Below are 18,469 nucleotides of genomic sequence, written 5' to 3' on the forward strand. Positions count from 1 at the left end.
AACCCGGTCCAAGTCAACTTGAATCGAACTGAGTTAAACCGAATTGAGTCAACTTTTCTGAGTCAACTCGGCTGCATCAACTCATCTGAGTCAATATGTAGACTTTGACCCGTTGACTTTGACCGGAAAGTCAAAAATTTTAAAAACTTATATTTTATGTTTGTTGACGTCCTGAGTCCGAATCCGAAGTCTGTTTCCCTAAATTCAATCTCTGTAAGCTATTTTTCAGTATCTTACCTTTTGATTCGATTCGTTTTCCACAATTAAGTCTTGTTTCTGATGTATTTTCTATTTATATGTATTTGAGATATTATTCGATGATTGGATTCAAGTTCGAGAGTGATCGAATGAAGTTTAAATGTTCAATCGGTGGAGCACATAAATCGAGTTAATATATTACTACCTTATGTATGCTTTATGGAACATGCTGGCATTGGTTAATTTATAGATGAATAAGTTTGGTTACATGTGTGTGATTAATATATTTCTAAACTCGTTCCAAAGGTGATAAAAAGTAATTAAACTGAATAAGACTTAGTTTACATGCATATGTGTTGGGATTTTCGGAAGCTCAAATCGACAAACGGAACGGTTTGCAAAGAGGGGTCGGAACAGTTTTGTGTTTAGGGAGTAAAGAGATTGAAAGATAGAGAATTGCACAGCGATTTATAGTGGTTCGACTTTCTCAATCAAAGTCTACGTCCACTACCTTAGCTCCTCACCAAGGATTTTCCAACAAATTCACTAATTTGTTCTTTCTTTTGAGGATAAAGAGTAACCTTACAAACTCCCTAGTTTTTCCGGGCTAAACTAGAACCTTTCCCTAGCTTTTACACGGATTAGCTAGAACCTTTCCCCTTTACAAAAGGATAAGAAATGTAAACAAGAAAACCTCTCTAAGGTATATGTTTACAAGATTGAGCTCACAAGAACAAAATATATACAAGAGAAAGATGAAATAAGAATGAAAAACTCTTCTCTTGTGTTTGATTGCTTGGATAGTTGTTCTATTTCTTCTTTAAGTGTCCTTAGCTTGTATTTATAGCTTGGAATGTGTTTGAGGTCGTATATAGTCGTTAGGGATATTTTGGAGCTGTTTGGAGATGAGAAACAATTAATAAAACAGCTTGGAGCGTGGGGGGAATCGGTACCCCCTCATGGGGAATCGGTTCCCTAAGTGCAATCTGTTTTTGACCGTTAGACAGGGGGAATCGGTACCCCCTGAGGGGGAATCTATTCCCCCTGGGGGGAATCGGTACCCCCTGGGAGGGGAATCTGTTCCCCCTGGGGGGGAATCTAATTTTTCTTGAAACCCTTTAAAAAGAAAATATTTTTGGCTTGATTAAGGCTCGAAATACTTTGTAAAATTGTTTTAAAATAGTTTAAGTATTAAACACAATTTTACACTTTAGTAAGGATTAAAATGAACTTTGAAAGACTTGGAGTAATATTTTGATATTCGAATAATTACATCGAATATACTTAGAAAATCTTTTGTAAAATCTTAAAATTCATTTAACTTAATTTGTTATATCAAAACATCAAAATATTTTCAACAATCTCTCCCTTTTTGATATAACAAAACATTTGAGTAATTTTAAGATTTTGAAATAAAGTTTGAAATTACTCCCCCTTACTTTAACACTTCTCCCCTTTAACACCTTAACACTTCTCCCCTTTAACACCTTAACACTTCTCCCCCTTTTTGTTAAGTCAAAAAGACTCTAATATTTGAAGTTCAAAATAACTTTGGAGAGTAAGTAGTAAATTTGACATTTTAAAAATCATTTGAAAATATCAAAGCTCCCCCTCAATAAATGCATTCCAAATAAAATTTTACTTTTAGGATCTTGACACTTAAACAAAATTGAATTTCAACAAAGAATAACAAACATGTTAGTAGCATTTGAAATTTAGTCCAAGACTAAAATACTTTATGCAATATCAATTGTTGAATTTAAGATCATATGCATAAAGTTTTCTAAAAATATTATGCATTTGAAAATTTTTGATATCAATTATTAAATATATATTGTTTTTATTTAAACCGCATGCATAAACATTCAAATTTAGGTCAAATTTTTTTAAAGATTTATAAAATCAAAGTATTTGAAAAGTTGATACCAATTGTTGGGATTTTCGGAAGCTCGAATCGACAATCAGAAATGGTTTACAAAGAGGGGTCGGAACGGTTTTGTGTTTAGGGAGTAAGGAGATTGAAAGATAGAGAATTGCACATCGATTTATAGTGGTTCAACTTTCTTAATCAAAGTCTACGTCCACTACCTTAGCTCCTCACCAAGGATTTTCTAACAAATTCACTAATTTGTTCTTTCTTTTGAGGATAAAGAGTAACCTTACAAACTCCCTAGTTTTTCCGGGCTAAACTAGAACCTTTCCCTAGCTTTTACACGGGATTAGCTAGAACTTTTCCCCTTTATAAAAGGATAAGAAATGTAAACAAGAAAACCTCTCTAAGGTAGGTGTTTACAAGATTGAGCTCACAAGAACAAAATATATACAAGAGAAAGATGAAATAAGAATGAAAAACTCTTCTCTTGTGTTTGATTGCTTGGATAGTTGTTCTATTTCTTCTTCAAGTGTCCTTAGCTTGTATTTATAGCTTGGAATGTGTTTGAAGTCATATATAGCCGTTAGGGATGTTTTGGAGCTGTTTGGAGATGAGAAACAATTAATAAAATAGCTTGGAGCGTGGGGGGAATCGGTACCCCCTCATGGGGAATCGGTTCCCTAAGTGCAATATGTTTTTGACCGTTAGACAGGGGGAATCGGTACCCCCTGGGGGGAATCTGTTCCCCCTAGGGGGAATCTGTACCCCCTGGGGGGAAATCTGTACCCCCTGGGCAATCTGATTTTTCTTGAAACCCTTTAAAAAGAAAATATTTTTTTGCTCGATTAAGGCTCGAAATACTTTGTAAAATTGTTTTAAAATAGTTTAAGTATAAAACACAATTTTACACTTTAGTATGGATTAAAATGAACTTTGAAAGACTTTGAGTAATATTTTGATATTCGAATAATTACATCAAATATACTTAGAAAATCTGTTGTAAAATCTTAAAATTCATTTAACTTAGTTTGTTATATCGAAACATCAAAATGTTTTCAACAATATGACACTAAAATACTGATAAGGAATAATTTTAGGTTCAGTGATTAACCGATAAAACAATCAACCTCAAAATATTTAAATTCTAATTATTTTCGTTAAAAGGTTTAATGTCGGAATTACATGGTTAAGAAATTACAAAATTACTCCTATAAGGTAAAAATAGACCGGAATGACTCTGATAGTGAAAACTCTGAGAATTTTTTTATAATTCGGTAAATCACTGTTTCATTTATTAAATTCTTGATTTGCTCAGATAGTCACTGATAATTGGATCCTAACATTCGAGAAGGTACAAGACCTATAATTGTTTATTTATCAACAAGCACATAAAGACTAAAATACTAGAAGTACTATTCAGGTTTGAATTATTTGCAAAAAATGAATTAAATGGAAAGACTGAAAGGAAGGAAAGGACGGGAATACCCTTGAATTATAATTTGACCAAAATACACTTGCATTACAAAAAGATCAAGATTATCCCTAAAAGAAAAAAATAACGCTGAACGGATATAACTGACCAAATTATCAGAAAATATGCATATGTTTGAATTGATCAGAACTACTGAAATGTTCTCGAGCTACGAAATAACTAAAATAACCTACAATGTTCAAAGAACCAAAATGCCCTAAACTCTAAAGGAACCATAATACCTTGAAGTCTAAGACAATTAAATTAACCTTGACTGTTGAAGCAGCTTGTTTTTCTAACGACTTAAAATAAGTGGATACTATTGCAATTCATGAATAAATTAAACACCACCAAATTATTGGTTCATGTGAAGATCTGGTCTATGTTGATTATAAATGAGGTTCGTTCAACTCGTGCAATCAGTATTGGGGAGGGAATACATGATCGTCTTCCTAAGACTCATTCAACGATGATTTTGAAGATGATCAGTTCGGCTAGTGATGTCAATATTAAAGTGTGAATATCCTTTAAGTGTATCGGTTTGACTAGTTGACAGATATCACAGTGCTAGGATTTGTTCAATTCGAGTTGACTCGATATCCTTATAAATCGATATGAATCTTAATTATCATGAATCATCGTTTCACCCTTATTGGAATAAATTACTAAGAATTCTCCAAGAACAAAATGTCCAAAATTCCCCCGATTTCCTGAATAATGGAGCCACTCTTGACATATTTGAAATCTTAAGCAACTCTGATGCAAAAGATTCTGAGTATCTTCTTGATTACTTAGTGTCTCCGAAAAATATTCAAATAATGTATGATTTTGATAAATCACTTCCTGAATGATTGATGACTCTGTTAGCTATCAAACCCTTTTTTATAGGGATATTGATTCTGAAATCCTATTAAATTACAAAAGTTTCATGGTTTCCCCTTGATAATTGCTAAGTACCTCCGAAAAATAATTGGATCCTCTAGTGTGTTCCCTATGTACTATATGATTGTTTTATCTGTTTTGAAATGTGTTTCACTGAAATTTATGATTTACTGATTTAATGGCTTATGAACTATGGCTACATGGTATGTGTTCTCTAGTTACCTGTTTTCACTAAAAAAATATAATCATTCATGATTTATGGATTATGAAATCTACTATTTATTGTATGAACCAATTATTAGGGTATCATTTGGGTAGGCTGGAGTATGGAGGTTCAGCTCTGATCAAGCTGGTAATTCCTTACAAACCTAAGGTGACCTTGGGTAGGCTGTAAGACCCCAAGGCACTCCCTTGGGTAAATTATGGGAATGCATATGATGTATGGGTGGAGGGCAGTTATATGGTTTATTTCATTCTCACTCTTACGAGATTTTACTGGATCACGATCCTGATATTACAATTTATTGTTAAATTTGATTTCTACTATATATTGTATAGGTAGGATTCTGGAGTATGGAGATTTAGCTCTGATCAAGCTGATAATTCTTTATGGACCTAAGGTGACCTTTGGGTAGGCTCCGAGGCCCCGAGAAACTTTCTTGGGTAGGCTCTCAAGCCCCAAGGCACTCCTTTAGGGTGGCACCTTTGTTGTGTGCTTAGGTTAAGTCCTTATGGATGCAGTTCTAGGGAACTGCATAGAGGTGTTCGGTTGGAGGGTATCACTATGGTTTTAAAATATGTTTTAAACTACAAACGTTTTTAAATGATCTATATACATTATTATGTTTTGTTGAAACACACTAGACATCCTATTCTGATCTCCTGAACTTAGTTCCTTGAATGTTTCCTCTGAACTGAAATCTTCATGTCTTTTACTCGAAGAAATATCAGTGGAGTCACAGCTCATCCCAAAAACCTGTAGACGTCTGAATCGATAAGGAAATTTTTATGCTTGCTTATTATCTGCAAGTCCTTCAGCATCACTTGATAGTTCTGTATTACTGAGCTTCCCAAAGCTCACTCTTTTACTCACCATTTCAATTTAAATGAATTGAACCAATGCATGTATCAAAATCTGTAAAGGAGTTCCACCGACGTTGCTTACAGAGTACGGTGCATATGATTAAGAGGTATGTAGGTTGTATTTTGTTTTTATATCTGAGTCTGAAACTTGTATGATTTTAATTTTGTTATAATATATGTATGGTTTTTTTTTCTAAACTTGTATTTTAATTATAAATTGATTTATGATTTTACGTGTTTTAACATAAGTTTTAAATTTTTCGGGATTTTTATTGTGGGTCGCTCTGGTGATCCTAATGTGACACCTCGGATCAGATCGGGTCAACCACATCGGTCTGTGGGTGTTACATTAGAGGTGCTTGCTCTATCTTCGAGGTAAGGTTATGGATATTCATGGGCTTTTGGCCCTACGTTTTCCTCTTCTAGGGTGTTTGGAATGAGATGAGGGAGGTTCATCCGAAGGTGCCTTGGGAACACCTTGTTTGGCACTCGGGTCATATTCCCAAGAATTCCTTAATAGCTTGGATGGCGGTCCTCGATAGGCTTCCCACCAAGAGTAGGCTTATTTCTTTTGGAAAGCATGTGGATGACACTTGTGTTGTGTTTGGCTGAGCAAGAAACTCGTAGTCATTTTTTTTATTGTTGTTTTTCTAAGGCGGTGTGGAGTGGCATTTTGGAGCTTTGTCATCTACAGCGGGGAGTGTTGGATTGGGAGTAGGATGTACTTGGGCTTGCCGAACTTTGAAGGGTAAGTCTTTGATTTCTATTCTTTTGAAGTTGTCTTGGAATTGTTGTATTGCTTGTATTTGGAAGGAGCGTAACCGGAGGATTCTCAGGGGAGTTGCTGTTTCTATGGCTAGTCTTGTGGAGCAGATTAAGCAGGTTGTTATTCTTAGCATGCGTAGGATGAAGATTAAGTAGGGAGGGCTCGTTAATGGTGCTCTCTATGAGGCTTGGGGATTAGCTAATCAACTATTTTATCGGGAGAAGGTGTGTCTTCCTTGTGGCTTTGTTGGATTGTATAGAGTTTTTTGTACAGTTTTTGTGGTGTTGGAATATAAGTGCATATTCATCTAAAAGAATAATATTATTTATTATATTTAATACTTATAATAATATTATTTATTATATTTTAAAAAAAAGAATTTAAAATATAATATCATCCAAACGTCGTAAAATGATTTTCAAAAAATGTTTTCCATGAAATATAATTCATTTTACAAAATTCATTTTTCGAAATCTGTTTTCCATGAATCAGACAAAGTCAATATTCCTACATTTTTTAAATATTAGGGAAAATCATAAAATTATGATTTCGTCCCTAATCTTTTATATAAAAAAGCCTGAAATTTCCTATAAACATCTAAAAGATGAAATTTTGTTTTTTTAGGGAAATGTTGATGATTGCTATTTGAAAGTTGAAACATTATTGTTTCAGTCTCAAATCTAAGCATAAACAAAGTATACTTTACAGATATACTGGTAGTAAAATCAAGACTCTGTACATTAACATTTGGTCCCAAATCATCAACCAGAATAAATCATCAATTACATCTCTATGACTCATTGTATCGTCAAGAACGAAGTTTACCGATTCGAACAAAAATGGAAGGAAAGAAAACAAGAGGGACAAGAAAAGAGGAGAAAGTAGGATACCAGGGGGTTTGGAACACCTGTAACAAAGATTTCTGAAAGTGTTCAATCCAATTCAATTTAGTATAGAAATAACATTAAGAACGAAAGCATGCCTAAATTCCCTGTGCGGCTACCTACTTAATGTACTGAGAAACCCACTTGAAACCATCTCCATAACCCATTTTACGAACAATGCTACACATGAATACCTCAAGGGGGCGAACATTCGAGTCTCCCAAATTGACCTTACCCTTTCCTGTAGTGAAATTGGTCAGGCCAAGGTGATACCGCAGCTCATCCTCCGAGGCAGCATATGGTATATCGATCTTGTTGCCCAAGATGAGGAACGGAACTTTGGCTAAAGATTCGTCGGAGAGAAGAGCATCCAACTCCTTTTTAGACTCGGCAAACCTTTCCTTGTCGTAAGCATCCACCAGGTACACAACCGCGTCCACCTACAAAAAGAATTCATATCACTTTCATTATGTTCTTCATTAGAAAGAAAATACTAGACGTTTCAGTAAACAAGATCTCCATAACATGACACCGGTGAAAGCTGAGCCTCTGAAAACTTGCAGGGGCCCGGCTTCTTAGTGCACTAGACCCAGACCAGACGTAAAATAAGCCAAGGAAAAAAGAATCAGAGTAAGTATATATAACTGAAGACTGAAACAAAAAGAGACCTCCGTTTTCGTTTTCCGCAATAGAAGATAGTTATTGATTTCTTCCAACAATGCAATCTTGACAGAGAGTGCAACTATATAGTGTGTGGTGAGGTACTATTAAAGCACTTTTGCAAAATTAAAGGCGCTATCAGCGAACTCCCCATCCTTATTCTTTGCCCCTCATGAATCAGATAACCACAAGAATTATTATCTGGGATTATAGAGGCACATTCGAAAAAAAGACTATGACAAGAAGCTCTTGCCATCATTCAGATTCTCAAGTGGAATATCAAAATAAAAGTGACTTACTAGACGAATTTGATGAACAACAGCTAAGGCTTTTAGGACTCATCACCTAATCTTCAATTCATAAAAGACACTAATTATAATAATGGAATCAACTCTCCACAGCCTGAATAATACTTCTAAAAACAAGTCAAAGAGGTGCTAAACATCGAAAGATGGCATAGTTTTTGCCTGAAAACTAAACATAATCACATGGTCTTTCAGTGTAAAAGAAATGCTATGTTATTAAGCCTAAAGTGTGGGTGTTGGACATGCTAGAACCGAACATGGGTATCAGGTATGGTCATTCGATATATTTATAGAATATTTAGAGGTCATGTGCTCGTATGAGTGTGTCGGATATTCATATTCGATGCAGAATAGGAGCAACATAGACGAAATGTTACCTTGGCGTAGTAATCTTTCCAAACTCTTCGAGCAATCTGATGGCCTCCCAAGTCAAAAGCCTTGAACTTGATTTTCCCAATACTCAATTCCTCCGATGTGGGATGCTGTGTTGGCTGATGCTGAACTAATCTCTGCCACAAACCATTACCCATATCCATTGAAGACCAGATTTCAATCACTTCATTACTTAAAAACGCAATCAACAATCCCATAACATTGTTTATTTTTTTCCCGATATATAGCAATTAAGAACCCTTCCAGCTAAAAGGATTAATCTCTACCAAATCCCATCAATAGTAAAAGAGAAAAAGGTGCATTAGCATTCTGAATCAATTTAGATCATAAGTAATAGAACTAAATAGAAAAACCCAACAATATTAACACAAATCTAATCCTCCAAACAGAAAATTAATATGAATTTACCGTCATTCATTTACGAAAGAAAAAAAATACCTCATCTTTGAGCATATGAAGCAGAGTGGTTTTGCCGGCATTATCAAGCCCTAAAAACAAGATCTTGGCCTCCTTTTGCCATAAACCCAGGGAAGCAAGGATCCCATAGAACCAATCAAAGAAAAACATGATTCAATGCCTTCACAAAAAGAAAAATTGACTCTTAGTATAAAAAATCAAATTGCTTGTTCTGAAAAGAGAGTGCGTATTGATGGGTGAGTGGGGTATAAAAGAGAGGATGAGTTGGTGAGTTTTGACTGGGTAACTTGATCCGAGTTTGTGCCTATCAGGTGGTCTGGATCGGGGGTAGCTGGACTCAATGGAATTAAATCTCGGCTGTTCAAATTCTAGAAATTGATAATTTTGACCCAATACCATAGGCTGACTAATTATTAGGTCTAATACGGTATCAGATTTTTTACTTTAGGAACTACAGTATTTATTACAATAAGTTAAAATTTATTAATTTTTTTTTTAAAAATATCACATCGATAGGATAAGTTTAAATAAAAAAATATTATTTTATTAATAATCATCACACTAATATGACAAGTTTAAATAAAAAAATATTATTTAAATAAATTCGTCATATAGACATGACGAGCTTATTATATACTGTAATATTTATCGTTGATCCTAAATTCATTTTTGAGATGATTTAATGGGCTAAATTTTTCACTCTCCTAATCTATTGAGCTAATTTTACCCTATAAATTAATGGAATTTTATATTTGGATAATAATGTAAATCTGGCATGTTTCGCTCTTGATGGACTTATATTTTGTAACAACATTCAGATGTTTTTGGCCCAATACCACAGGCGAATAAAAAATTTTGGGTATTAGGCCTACCCATATTTTATTTAGCAAGCTACGACATTTGTTACAGTACACCTGGAACTCGTAACTTCGATGTGACGGGTTCCCTGAATATTATTTTTTAATGATTCACGCTTATTGGGCCCCACATTAGCTATTATTTAATTGGAATTATAATTACTCGTCACGCCGAGGTGATAAGTTCATTAAAAAATATTTTTTAAAATTTTTAAAAGAAATAAAATTTATAAAATAAAAAAAAATAGATGGAACTCGTCACATCAAGGTGACAAGTTCTTTTGAATTAAAAAAATAGTCGTTGGCTAACCGTTGTTCAACGGGCAGTAATGGCCAAGGTGAAGAGTTTCACCATGGATAATTTAAAAAATTAAAATTAAAAGAAAAAATAATTTATTTAAATTTTACAAAATACAAAGTAAAAAATAAAATTTTACATGAAAATTACAAAGTAAAAATCAATTTATATATGTCTTCTAAGTTCTTGACGATGCCGCAGAGTGGTCAAATGATAATGTCGTGGAGTGGTCGTCGAGTACACTGAGGTCGTAGGCCTTGATCATCGTCGTCGTCGTCTTGCCGATGAGGTGTACCCAACTCACTCTACGATCCACCTTCGAAAGACGGCGATGGATTTATGACATTTGACGCCATCATCGTTGTTATTACTTCGATCTGGCTTCGGTGACCATATAGGATATGGTCCCACTCACCCGCAACCGTATGTTATGTCGAAGATACTTGAGTGTACTGTGATGTATCCCATGAACCTCTAACCCAATTCGGTCAAGTCTCAGTTGAAGTATGAAAAGGAGGATTGAAACCGAAACTAGCTTGAAATGTGTAATAGTACTCTTCAGTCACAGATGCTGAAGCGAAAGAAAACGAAAACGATGATTTTCTTCTTGGACTTAGACTTGGCGAGTGTGGCCCTATGATGTTACCATTCTGCCCTCTTTTATGGTGTCTTGAGATATGGTTTGCCATTTTGTTCATAAATCCAGAGATAGTAAGACTAGCTGAAATCTAAGTCCAGCAGTGTAATGTCCTGACGATGGGGGAGCGATAGTTCATGCTGGTTCCATTAGTTGATGTAGTAAGTGTATTGCACCGACCAATTTTCATCATGTTTCCCATGCGTAGATTATATGAAGCGTGTCCATATCAATAGCGATTTCCGTAGGAATTGGCTGGTGCGCCGTAAACTGGCACATCACTCTATCAGTCGCGTGCCATCAACAATCGCTTGGTGCAATAACGCGTCATGGCACACCATAAGTGATACCCCTAAAAAAATCACGTCGATAATACGCGGTTGATCTCCTCGTCAACATACGGAAGCTAAGAGAACTGTAAATATTAAATATCAATGTTAGTATATATAAAGTTAAAAAGATTCAAAAAATAATTAAAATTACGTATGCCATATCGCGAATCGATTGGCGATGTCGATCTTCATCTGTATTTCTCGTGCATCAACACCAGCCAACTTCATCTCCGTTATTTTATATCGTCATCTAATATATTTAAAAATAAAAAAATATTATAAACAAATAATAAATAAATAAATAATTTTTTAGATTAAAAAAAGGTTAAATAAATAAAGTTAAACAATTATCTTGCAGTCAGCGAAAACTCGACCGGGGTGTTTGTAATTGGCGTAAAAAATGGCAAGCAATATCAGGCCCAATACTATAGCAGTAACAGACAGCCTGCTACATTGGTTTTTCAACCACGCTGGGCAGTTGCAGCCTTGCAAAGCTCCCAATAAAGAAATGCTAAAATCTTCAAGCCCCAACTGATATTTTGGCATATAACGAAGTTGTCCAAATATCATAGAAACTGGGTGTGCACCAAATTATCAGATTTGTCCAGTAATAATATCCTTTCGATCACTATGAGAAGAAATGCTTAGGATGCGAAAATAACCTCTACCTCAGTAAACTCGTCTGTGACTTGGAAATCGGACTCCAACCACGTTATCATTATCCAATAGCCCCTCATGAAGTCAGATGGTGGCCATCTTCCCGAGACTTGGTAAACCAACGCCACAGGGTTGTAAATGTTTTGGCTCACCACGGGGGGTCTCACCGGAACACCAAGTTGGTAAGCGATGTCTTCCAGAGTAATCATCGTTTCACCACTTAGGAAGTAGAACGTGTGTGTCTCAGGGTGTCAACGTTCGATCAGAGCCTCAATCAATGTCGAGTACACCTTACAACCACGTAAAAATATGGCGGAAAATAGATCAGATTGATGCAGATATACCATCATCTGCTGACACGGCTCTCTGGTTGTCATTCCCCAACTCCGAATACTTCATTCGTCGTCTGACCCGCATTGGATCGACGAAACATTGACATTATCCAGATGCAACATATATTCTCGGGTTGCCATTTTTCAAGATTTTCGCACAACGTTTATTTTTTTTAGATTCATGGTTTGGTGAAATACCAAAATCCCAAACCCTTATTTATAACCTTACCCCCAACAACTATAAACAAATAGTTTTTCAAACGAATAGTTTTTTAAGGTAACGAGTTCCATTGACCGTTGCTGCCCCTCTACCCGATGAACAACGACTAGCCAACAACTTTTTTTTTGAATTCAAACCATCGAATTTTGTTTATTTTATAAAATTTTATTTCTTTTAAAATTTTAAAAAATATATATATTTTTAATGGACTCGTCACCTTGACGTGGTGAGTCATTATAATCCCAATTAAATAATGGCCCACGTAGGACCCACTACGCAGGGACCATTAAAAATATAATCCGAGGGAACTCGTCCAGTCATACAGTAGCAAATGTCATAGTTTGCTAAATAAAATTTGGGTTGGCAAAATACCCTAAATTTTTTACCTGCATAGGGTATTAGGCAAAAAAAAAATCAACATTCATGGTGATAAGAAGTTCAAGCCCAATGTTTAATACTAAATTATACTTATCATTAAATTTTTTTATATAATTATTGATTTTCAATTCATTAATCAATTAAAACCATAATCATTATCAGCATCACTCAAAGTATAAAGCTATAATATTATGTTATAAATTTATAATCTACTCTCTAGAAAAAGAATGTCCCTTTCTTCTAGAAAGGGGATCAAAGAAAATATATAATCATTGATTATTATTTATTATCCATGCACTTTGGCTTTAATGATGGAATCATCATCCTGTACTTTTATATTGATGAAGGATAGAATCGTCATAATCTTAAATATTTAACCAAGAGCCAAAGGCCAAGTATTGGTACAAGTGTCTAAGTAGTCCCTCTACTATCATATAGTGAGGAAATAATTCTCTCTTCATCCATGTACTTTTTAAAGTAGAAGTAAATTAATAAAGTTGACACTAATGTGTGCACAATGATTTGTATTTGAAATCTAATTCACATAAAAATATTATTATTTGATTATATCTGAATCACCATTTGTTAATGCATGGAGTGATTATAAGATAATATATGTTCAAAATAAATAAACGTATTAACAATGTAAACATAAACCCTACAAATATAAATATTTAAATTTGAATCCTCTAAAAATAACAACATTCCCTTTATAAAAGGCCAATTAATAATTTCTTGAAAATAATATTTTTATTTTTAATATTAGATGACTTATGAATTAAAATGTATAAAACTTTGCTCATCTAACAAACTACATATGGTATAAAAAAAGAATATAAAAACTTTAGGATAAATTACATGGATGGTCAATTATGAGAGTATTCTAATCTTAATATCGATCTTTTACTTTTATTAATCAAATCACTTAATTATTTAAACGATGTCAATCAAGTCACCCATCGTTAAGATTTGATAGATGAGTTAATGTGACAGTTAGAAAAATTAGTATAAGTACATATTTGATCATCATTATTTACGCATGGTATAATTATAAATGTAATTTAATTTAATAATTTAATCTACAAATAAGATGAAGATACATGTCATTACCGACAATTGTCACTAGTTTGTGTTAATTTTTAGCTTGGATTAATTTTGGATTAGACCAATTTCTTATACTGACTACTCTTTTGATTCAATCCGATCAAATTTTTGAACTCGTATAAAATTGATAGGCATATCTTCATATTAACGGTAAGCTACATGTTTAGTACCACAGTTGTCACTTTTGTCATGTTTTGGACATCCAACTATTTTTTTATTTCAAAATCATAACTGATGTTACATTTTGATTTCATTTTGGCCACCCGTTGCTAAAAAATTAACAGGACTATTAACATGACATTATTAAAAAATTTCAATGACAATATGACATTATCTTATGATGACATGCCAGCATTATTGTTAATTTTTTAACGATGAATTACCAAAATAAAACAAAAATATAACATTAGATATGGTTTAAAAACAAAAATAATTAGATTAACAATACAAAAGGGTAAATTACATCATTCATCACTGAATTTTACTCTCTTTTCTATTTTACTCATTAAACTTTCAATTTTTTTAATTTTCTTACTGAATTTTATAGATTAGATTTTTTGTCACTCCACCATTAAATAATTAACGACATTATGGCATGGTAACCAATATTAAAACGACATAGTTTTGAATCTATATAAAAATTATGTTTAGATCAAAACGATATAGTTTTGGTCGAAATAAAAAATATATACTTTTTTCTTTTTTTATTTTCTCCTACCAACTCCCTCCTTTCTTCTTCTTCTCTCTCCCATTCCTCTCTATCCTCACTGGCTCGAATGGCTTCTGCAAACACTTTTAGAGATTATTTGAATTGTTTACGCTAGCAATGCCCCCATTGGTGTCTTGGGCATTATTTTCTCCTCCTCCTTTTTGCTGGTGAGTCTGAATACTCACTTATAGCAGAATCTAAGCTACCACACATCTCTAAAACATAAAAAGAATGTATGGAACCATTACTAGCGGTAAAGAGTGAATGGTCAGAGATTAGTGAGATTGAGACCAAGAGAGTTGGGGTTTGTGAATCAAGATTGGGAATGTTGATGATGATTGGTCTGGGATTTGAAAACTTGAGATTAGGGTTTAAAAATAAAATTTAATATTTTTTGTCATTTTAAATATTAAGTGTTATAACTAAATATTAATAAAAAAAATATATGTCATCACTATATATTAATAAAACAATTCATATTATTTTATCGTTAGTGAAAAATAGATGAGTGATCAAACTAATCTAATATATAAAATTCAGTGAGTAAATTAAAAAAATTTAAAACATAATAAAAAAATATGAGAAAAAGTAAAATTTACTAGAGAACAATATAATTTATCTAAATAAAAATAATAGTTGAAATACTAAATCTATCTTTTACGCTAAAATTTAATATTATAATATATATAAAAAATTATTAGATGTACTTAGCTCACGACGTCATATGTGGTTTCAATCAATAATTTTTTTATTTTATTTTTTCAAGTTAAATTTTCACCTTTTTTTAATTGTAAATAAAGAGTAAATAATTATATAAAAAATATTTTAAAATTAATAAATGTGATTTATTAATATTATAAATGACGCGATAAATCTAATCTAAAATAATTTATTGTGGATATAGATATGAATATGTATATGGATATTGATTTGGATTTGGAATCAAATCTTAAAACGTGTACTAACACGTGTTCCCTCACTACACGTTGAGGTAATTAATGCATATTAAAAAATGGAAAATACAGACAAGGACAAGAGATATACATTCGAGTCAAACTGAGACAAAAAACACTGTCTTTCAAAACCAGCAAATCAGACGACCCAAAAGCAGCCAAAATCAAACAGAACACACTCACTCGCCTTCTATAAAAATCCACTGCACATTCTCCACAACTCACCATCAAAATTTCAACTTCGTTCAGAAAATTTTCCTTTCATCAACTGTTCAATTTCCAGAAAAGCTCGGGCTAGGTTCAATGGCGGATGATGATCAAGCTGTGGCCAAGGACCGGAAGATCCTGGTGGCCGTGGATGAAGGCGAAGAGAGCATGTACGCTCTCTCATGGTGCCTCAAGAACTTGGCGCCTCGGAGTTCAAAAGATACACTTATCCTCCTTTACGCTAAACCACCGCGAACGGTGTCTTCTTCCCTAGATGGCACTGGTAATTTTTTCCTTAAATGTTTAGGTTTCAGGGTTTTTTTATATCGGTTTACAAACTTTGTTGTGGTTTTCGTCTCAGGGTATATGTTTTCTGCTGATATACTGGCCACCATGGATAAATACAGCGACGATGTGGCGGCTTGTATCATCGAGAAGGCCAAAAGGATATGCAGAGAGCAAGCTGATTATGAGGTGAGTTTCTGGTATTTCTTAAACCAAAAAAACCCTTCTTTCAGGGATAAAAATGGTTAGTTTTGAGAGTTGAATGGCCTTTTGGGTAATTAGGTGAAGGTAGAGGTGAAGATAGAGAGTGGTGATCCAAGGGACGTGATTTGCCAAGTTGCTCAGAAGATCGATGCTGATGTGCTTGTTATGGGAACCCATGGATATGGCCTCATCAAGAGGTGGGCAGTAGTCCTTATCCACCTTGGTCTAGTTATGGTTTCGTCCTTGTTAAACTTGGTAAATTTATGGTTTTTGTCCCTGTAATTTATGGTTTTTGAACGACTTTTTTTTGGCGAATGTTTGATGACAGGGCTTTCTTGGGGAGTGTGAGCAATCATTGTGCGCAAAATGTGAATTGCCCTGTTTTGATTGTGAAGAAGCCTAAAGGCTCATCTTCTGCATGTGGAACCAAATGAATTGGGTCCCAAATCACCTTTTTCTCGCTTCATTAGTACAACTTTATATTGTATGTTTCGGTGTTGTCTTCTCTTCTCTTGGTTATGTTATCCGAATGTAGAAAAAAAGAATCAGAGCTTGATTATCCGAACAAAACATCAATTTCTCCGTGTTGAAACTCAGCAGAATTATTTAGGAGCATAAATGAGTTGAGCTCGAACGAATAAGATTATGTTTGTATCTCTTTGTTTATTTTTAAAGGTGTTTATGTTCGGCTCGTGTTTTTATAAACTTTTAATATCATGTTTGTATTCTTTTATTTATTTTTGAAGGTATTAATGAACATATTCATTTAACATTTGAGAATATGTTCGTTTGATGTTTATAAACGTATTCGTTTATATATTCAAAAAATAAATAAAATCAAGTAAATAAATCTTATATAAACATCCACATAATAATAAAATACAATCTTTAAGTTTTAAATTTTATTATGTGTTCATTTTAATTCATACATCTATTAAAAGAATAAAAACTAAATGAGCTTTTTGACTGATGAATATAAACGAATAAATCGATAAATGAGTTTATAAACGAATTTATTTATAACATAATTGAACCGAGTATTTTTGTATTCTTTTTGTTTATAAAATAAATATAAAAAATTTTGTTTGAATTTATCTATTTGATATGTTAAATAAATATAAATAAACGTTATATGAACAGTTTATTGAAAACTCTATTCATTTACACTTTAGAATTATTGAGAAAAAAGAAGTTTAAGAGAGGTAAATAAAGTTATAACAACTCAAATTTTAAATGAAATCGAATCTAAAACTCTTAGGCCCTTACATTTTTAGTTTACATATTTATGAATGCAATAACCCATTAAAGAATTCGAACCTTTATTCTTTTTTTAAAATCATATATAATATTTAATTTAGATTTCAATTTGATACTTTTCGTTAAAAAATTAATAGAATTATTGATGTGATATTTTTTATATTTCTCAATAATTATATGACATTATCTTACGGTAACAAATAAACATCACTTTTAAGATTTTAAAAACGAAGTACTAAAATGAAAATTAAACTTAAACAAATGTTATGTGTGATTTTTAAAATTATATATATATATATAATTTATTTATTAAAATAGAACAAAAAATAACAGTTTATATAGTAGGGTTGTAATTTACCCTTTTGCATGTGGGGCAAGATTAGGAGCCATAGCTGTTGTATTGCTATTATAACGCTAGACCGAGAGTTTTATAGATATCTAATTTTCTCTATGTCCAAGAAAATAAATTTTCAGAGGTTAAATAATTAATGTGAGTATTTGAATTTGAATCTAGTAAAAAGAGATCAGTTTGAATCGAATATAATCCAATTTACAATTTGAATAAGGACTAAAATATACTACAAAAGAGTTTGATAACTAAAGTATAAAGTTAAAAAGTAGGAATAGTAGAGTGCAAACAAGGAAAAATGGGAGGGCACTTCTTATAGAGTTTAGAGTTTCACTTGTACAATTTAGTGCAAACACGTGAAACTCTAAACTTGATTCCATTTAATGATTTATAATAACTCTAGGATTTATATTAAATACAACAACAAATGATCTTTGACACGCGTCATTATGATGTCGAAATAAATAGCTTTAATCCCAATAAAATGAATAAGAATAAGTAGAATAGTAAGAGTAAGGGTCGATCCACAGAGATTAGGAGTTTGACGATTTCCTTGCTTTTTATCTAGTTTCATACGTGATTTGTAAAAGAAATTAGAGTGGAGATTTTTTAGAATTAAAGCGAAGTAATAATTTTATTACAGTCTATAGGGCTCAACCCCTATAATTTGTTTTTCTCTCAAATGAATCGAGATTCTAAAATCAATTTTCAGATCTCGACTCTTTGTGAGTTAATAGCGACAATCACTTATTAATTCA

At 32.9% G+C, this 18,469-nt stretch overlaps 2 protein-coding genes and 1 non-coding gene across 4 annotated transcripts; 1 reads left to right on the plus strand and 2 right to left on the minus strand.

Moving 5' to 3' along the window:
- Positions 1 to 732: 732 nt before the first annotated feature.
- On the minus strand, positions 733 to 9,182 carry LOC120189512 (GTP-binding protein SAR1A). 2 transcript variants are annotated; one of them, XM_039192783.1, is made up of 4 exons: positions 8,954 to 9,182; positions 8,500 to 8,631; positions 7,237 to 7,597; positions 733 to 744 (listed from the first exon to the last, which is right to left on the minus strand). In XM_039192783.1, the coding sequence occupies exons 1-3, from the start codon at positions 9,080 to 9,082 to the stop codon at positions 7,277 to 7,279; spliced, it is 582 nt and encodes a 193-aa protein (XP_039048714.1). In that variant the 5' UTR covers positions 9,083 to 9,182; the 3' UTR covers positions 733 to 744; positions 7,237 to 7,276. The 2 variants fall into 2 exon arrangements, with proteins under 2 accessions (XP_039048714.1, XP_039048713.1); XM_039192782.1 differs by lacking the exon at positions 733 to 744 and having other exon boundaries at positions 7,172 to 7,597; positions 8,954 to 9,181.
- LOC120189684 lies at positions 7,905 to 8,025 on the minus strand. Its single transcript, XR_005522546.1, has one exon. It is a non-coding gene; the product is annotated as a small nucleolar RNA snoR83 (small nucleolar RNA).
- Positions 9,183 to 15,636: 6,454 nt separating the features above from the next.
- On the plus strand, positions 15,637 to 16,665 carry LOC120189440 (universal stress protein A-like protein). Its single transcript, XM_039192727.1, has 4 exons — positions 15,637 to 15,899; positions 15,978 to 16,090; positions 16,184 to 16,302; positions 16,434 to 16,665. The coding sequence occupies exons 1-4, from the start codon at positions 15,713 to 15,715 to the stop codon at positions 16,537 to 16,539; spliced, it is 525 nt and encodes a 174-aa protein (XP_039048658.1). The 5' UTR covers positions 15,637 to 15,712; the 3' UTR covers positions 16,540 to 16,665.
- The last annotated feature ends 1,804 nt before the right edge of the window (positions 16,666 to 18,469 follow it).

The sequence above is a fragment of the Hibiscus syriacus genome, unplaced genomic scaffold, assembly GCF_006381635.1.
Source record: "Hibiscus syriacus cultivar Baekdansim isolate YM2019G1 unplaced genomic scaffold, ASM638163v2 tig00116958_pilon, whole genome shotgun sequence".
Classification (NCBI taxonomy): Eukaryota; Viridiplantae; Streptophyta; class Magnoliopsida; order Malvales; family Malvaceae; genus Hibiscus; species Hibiscus syriacus.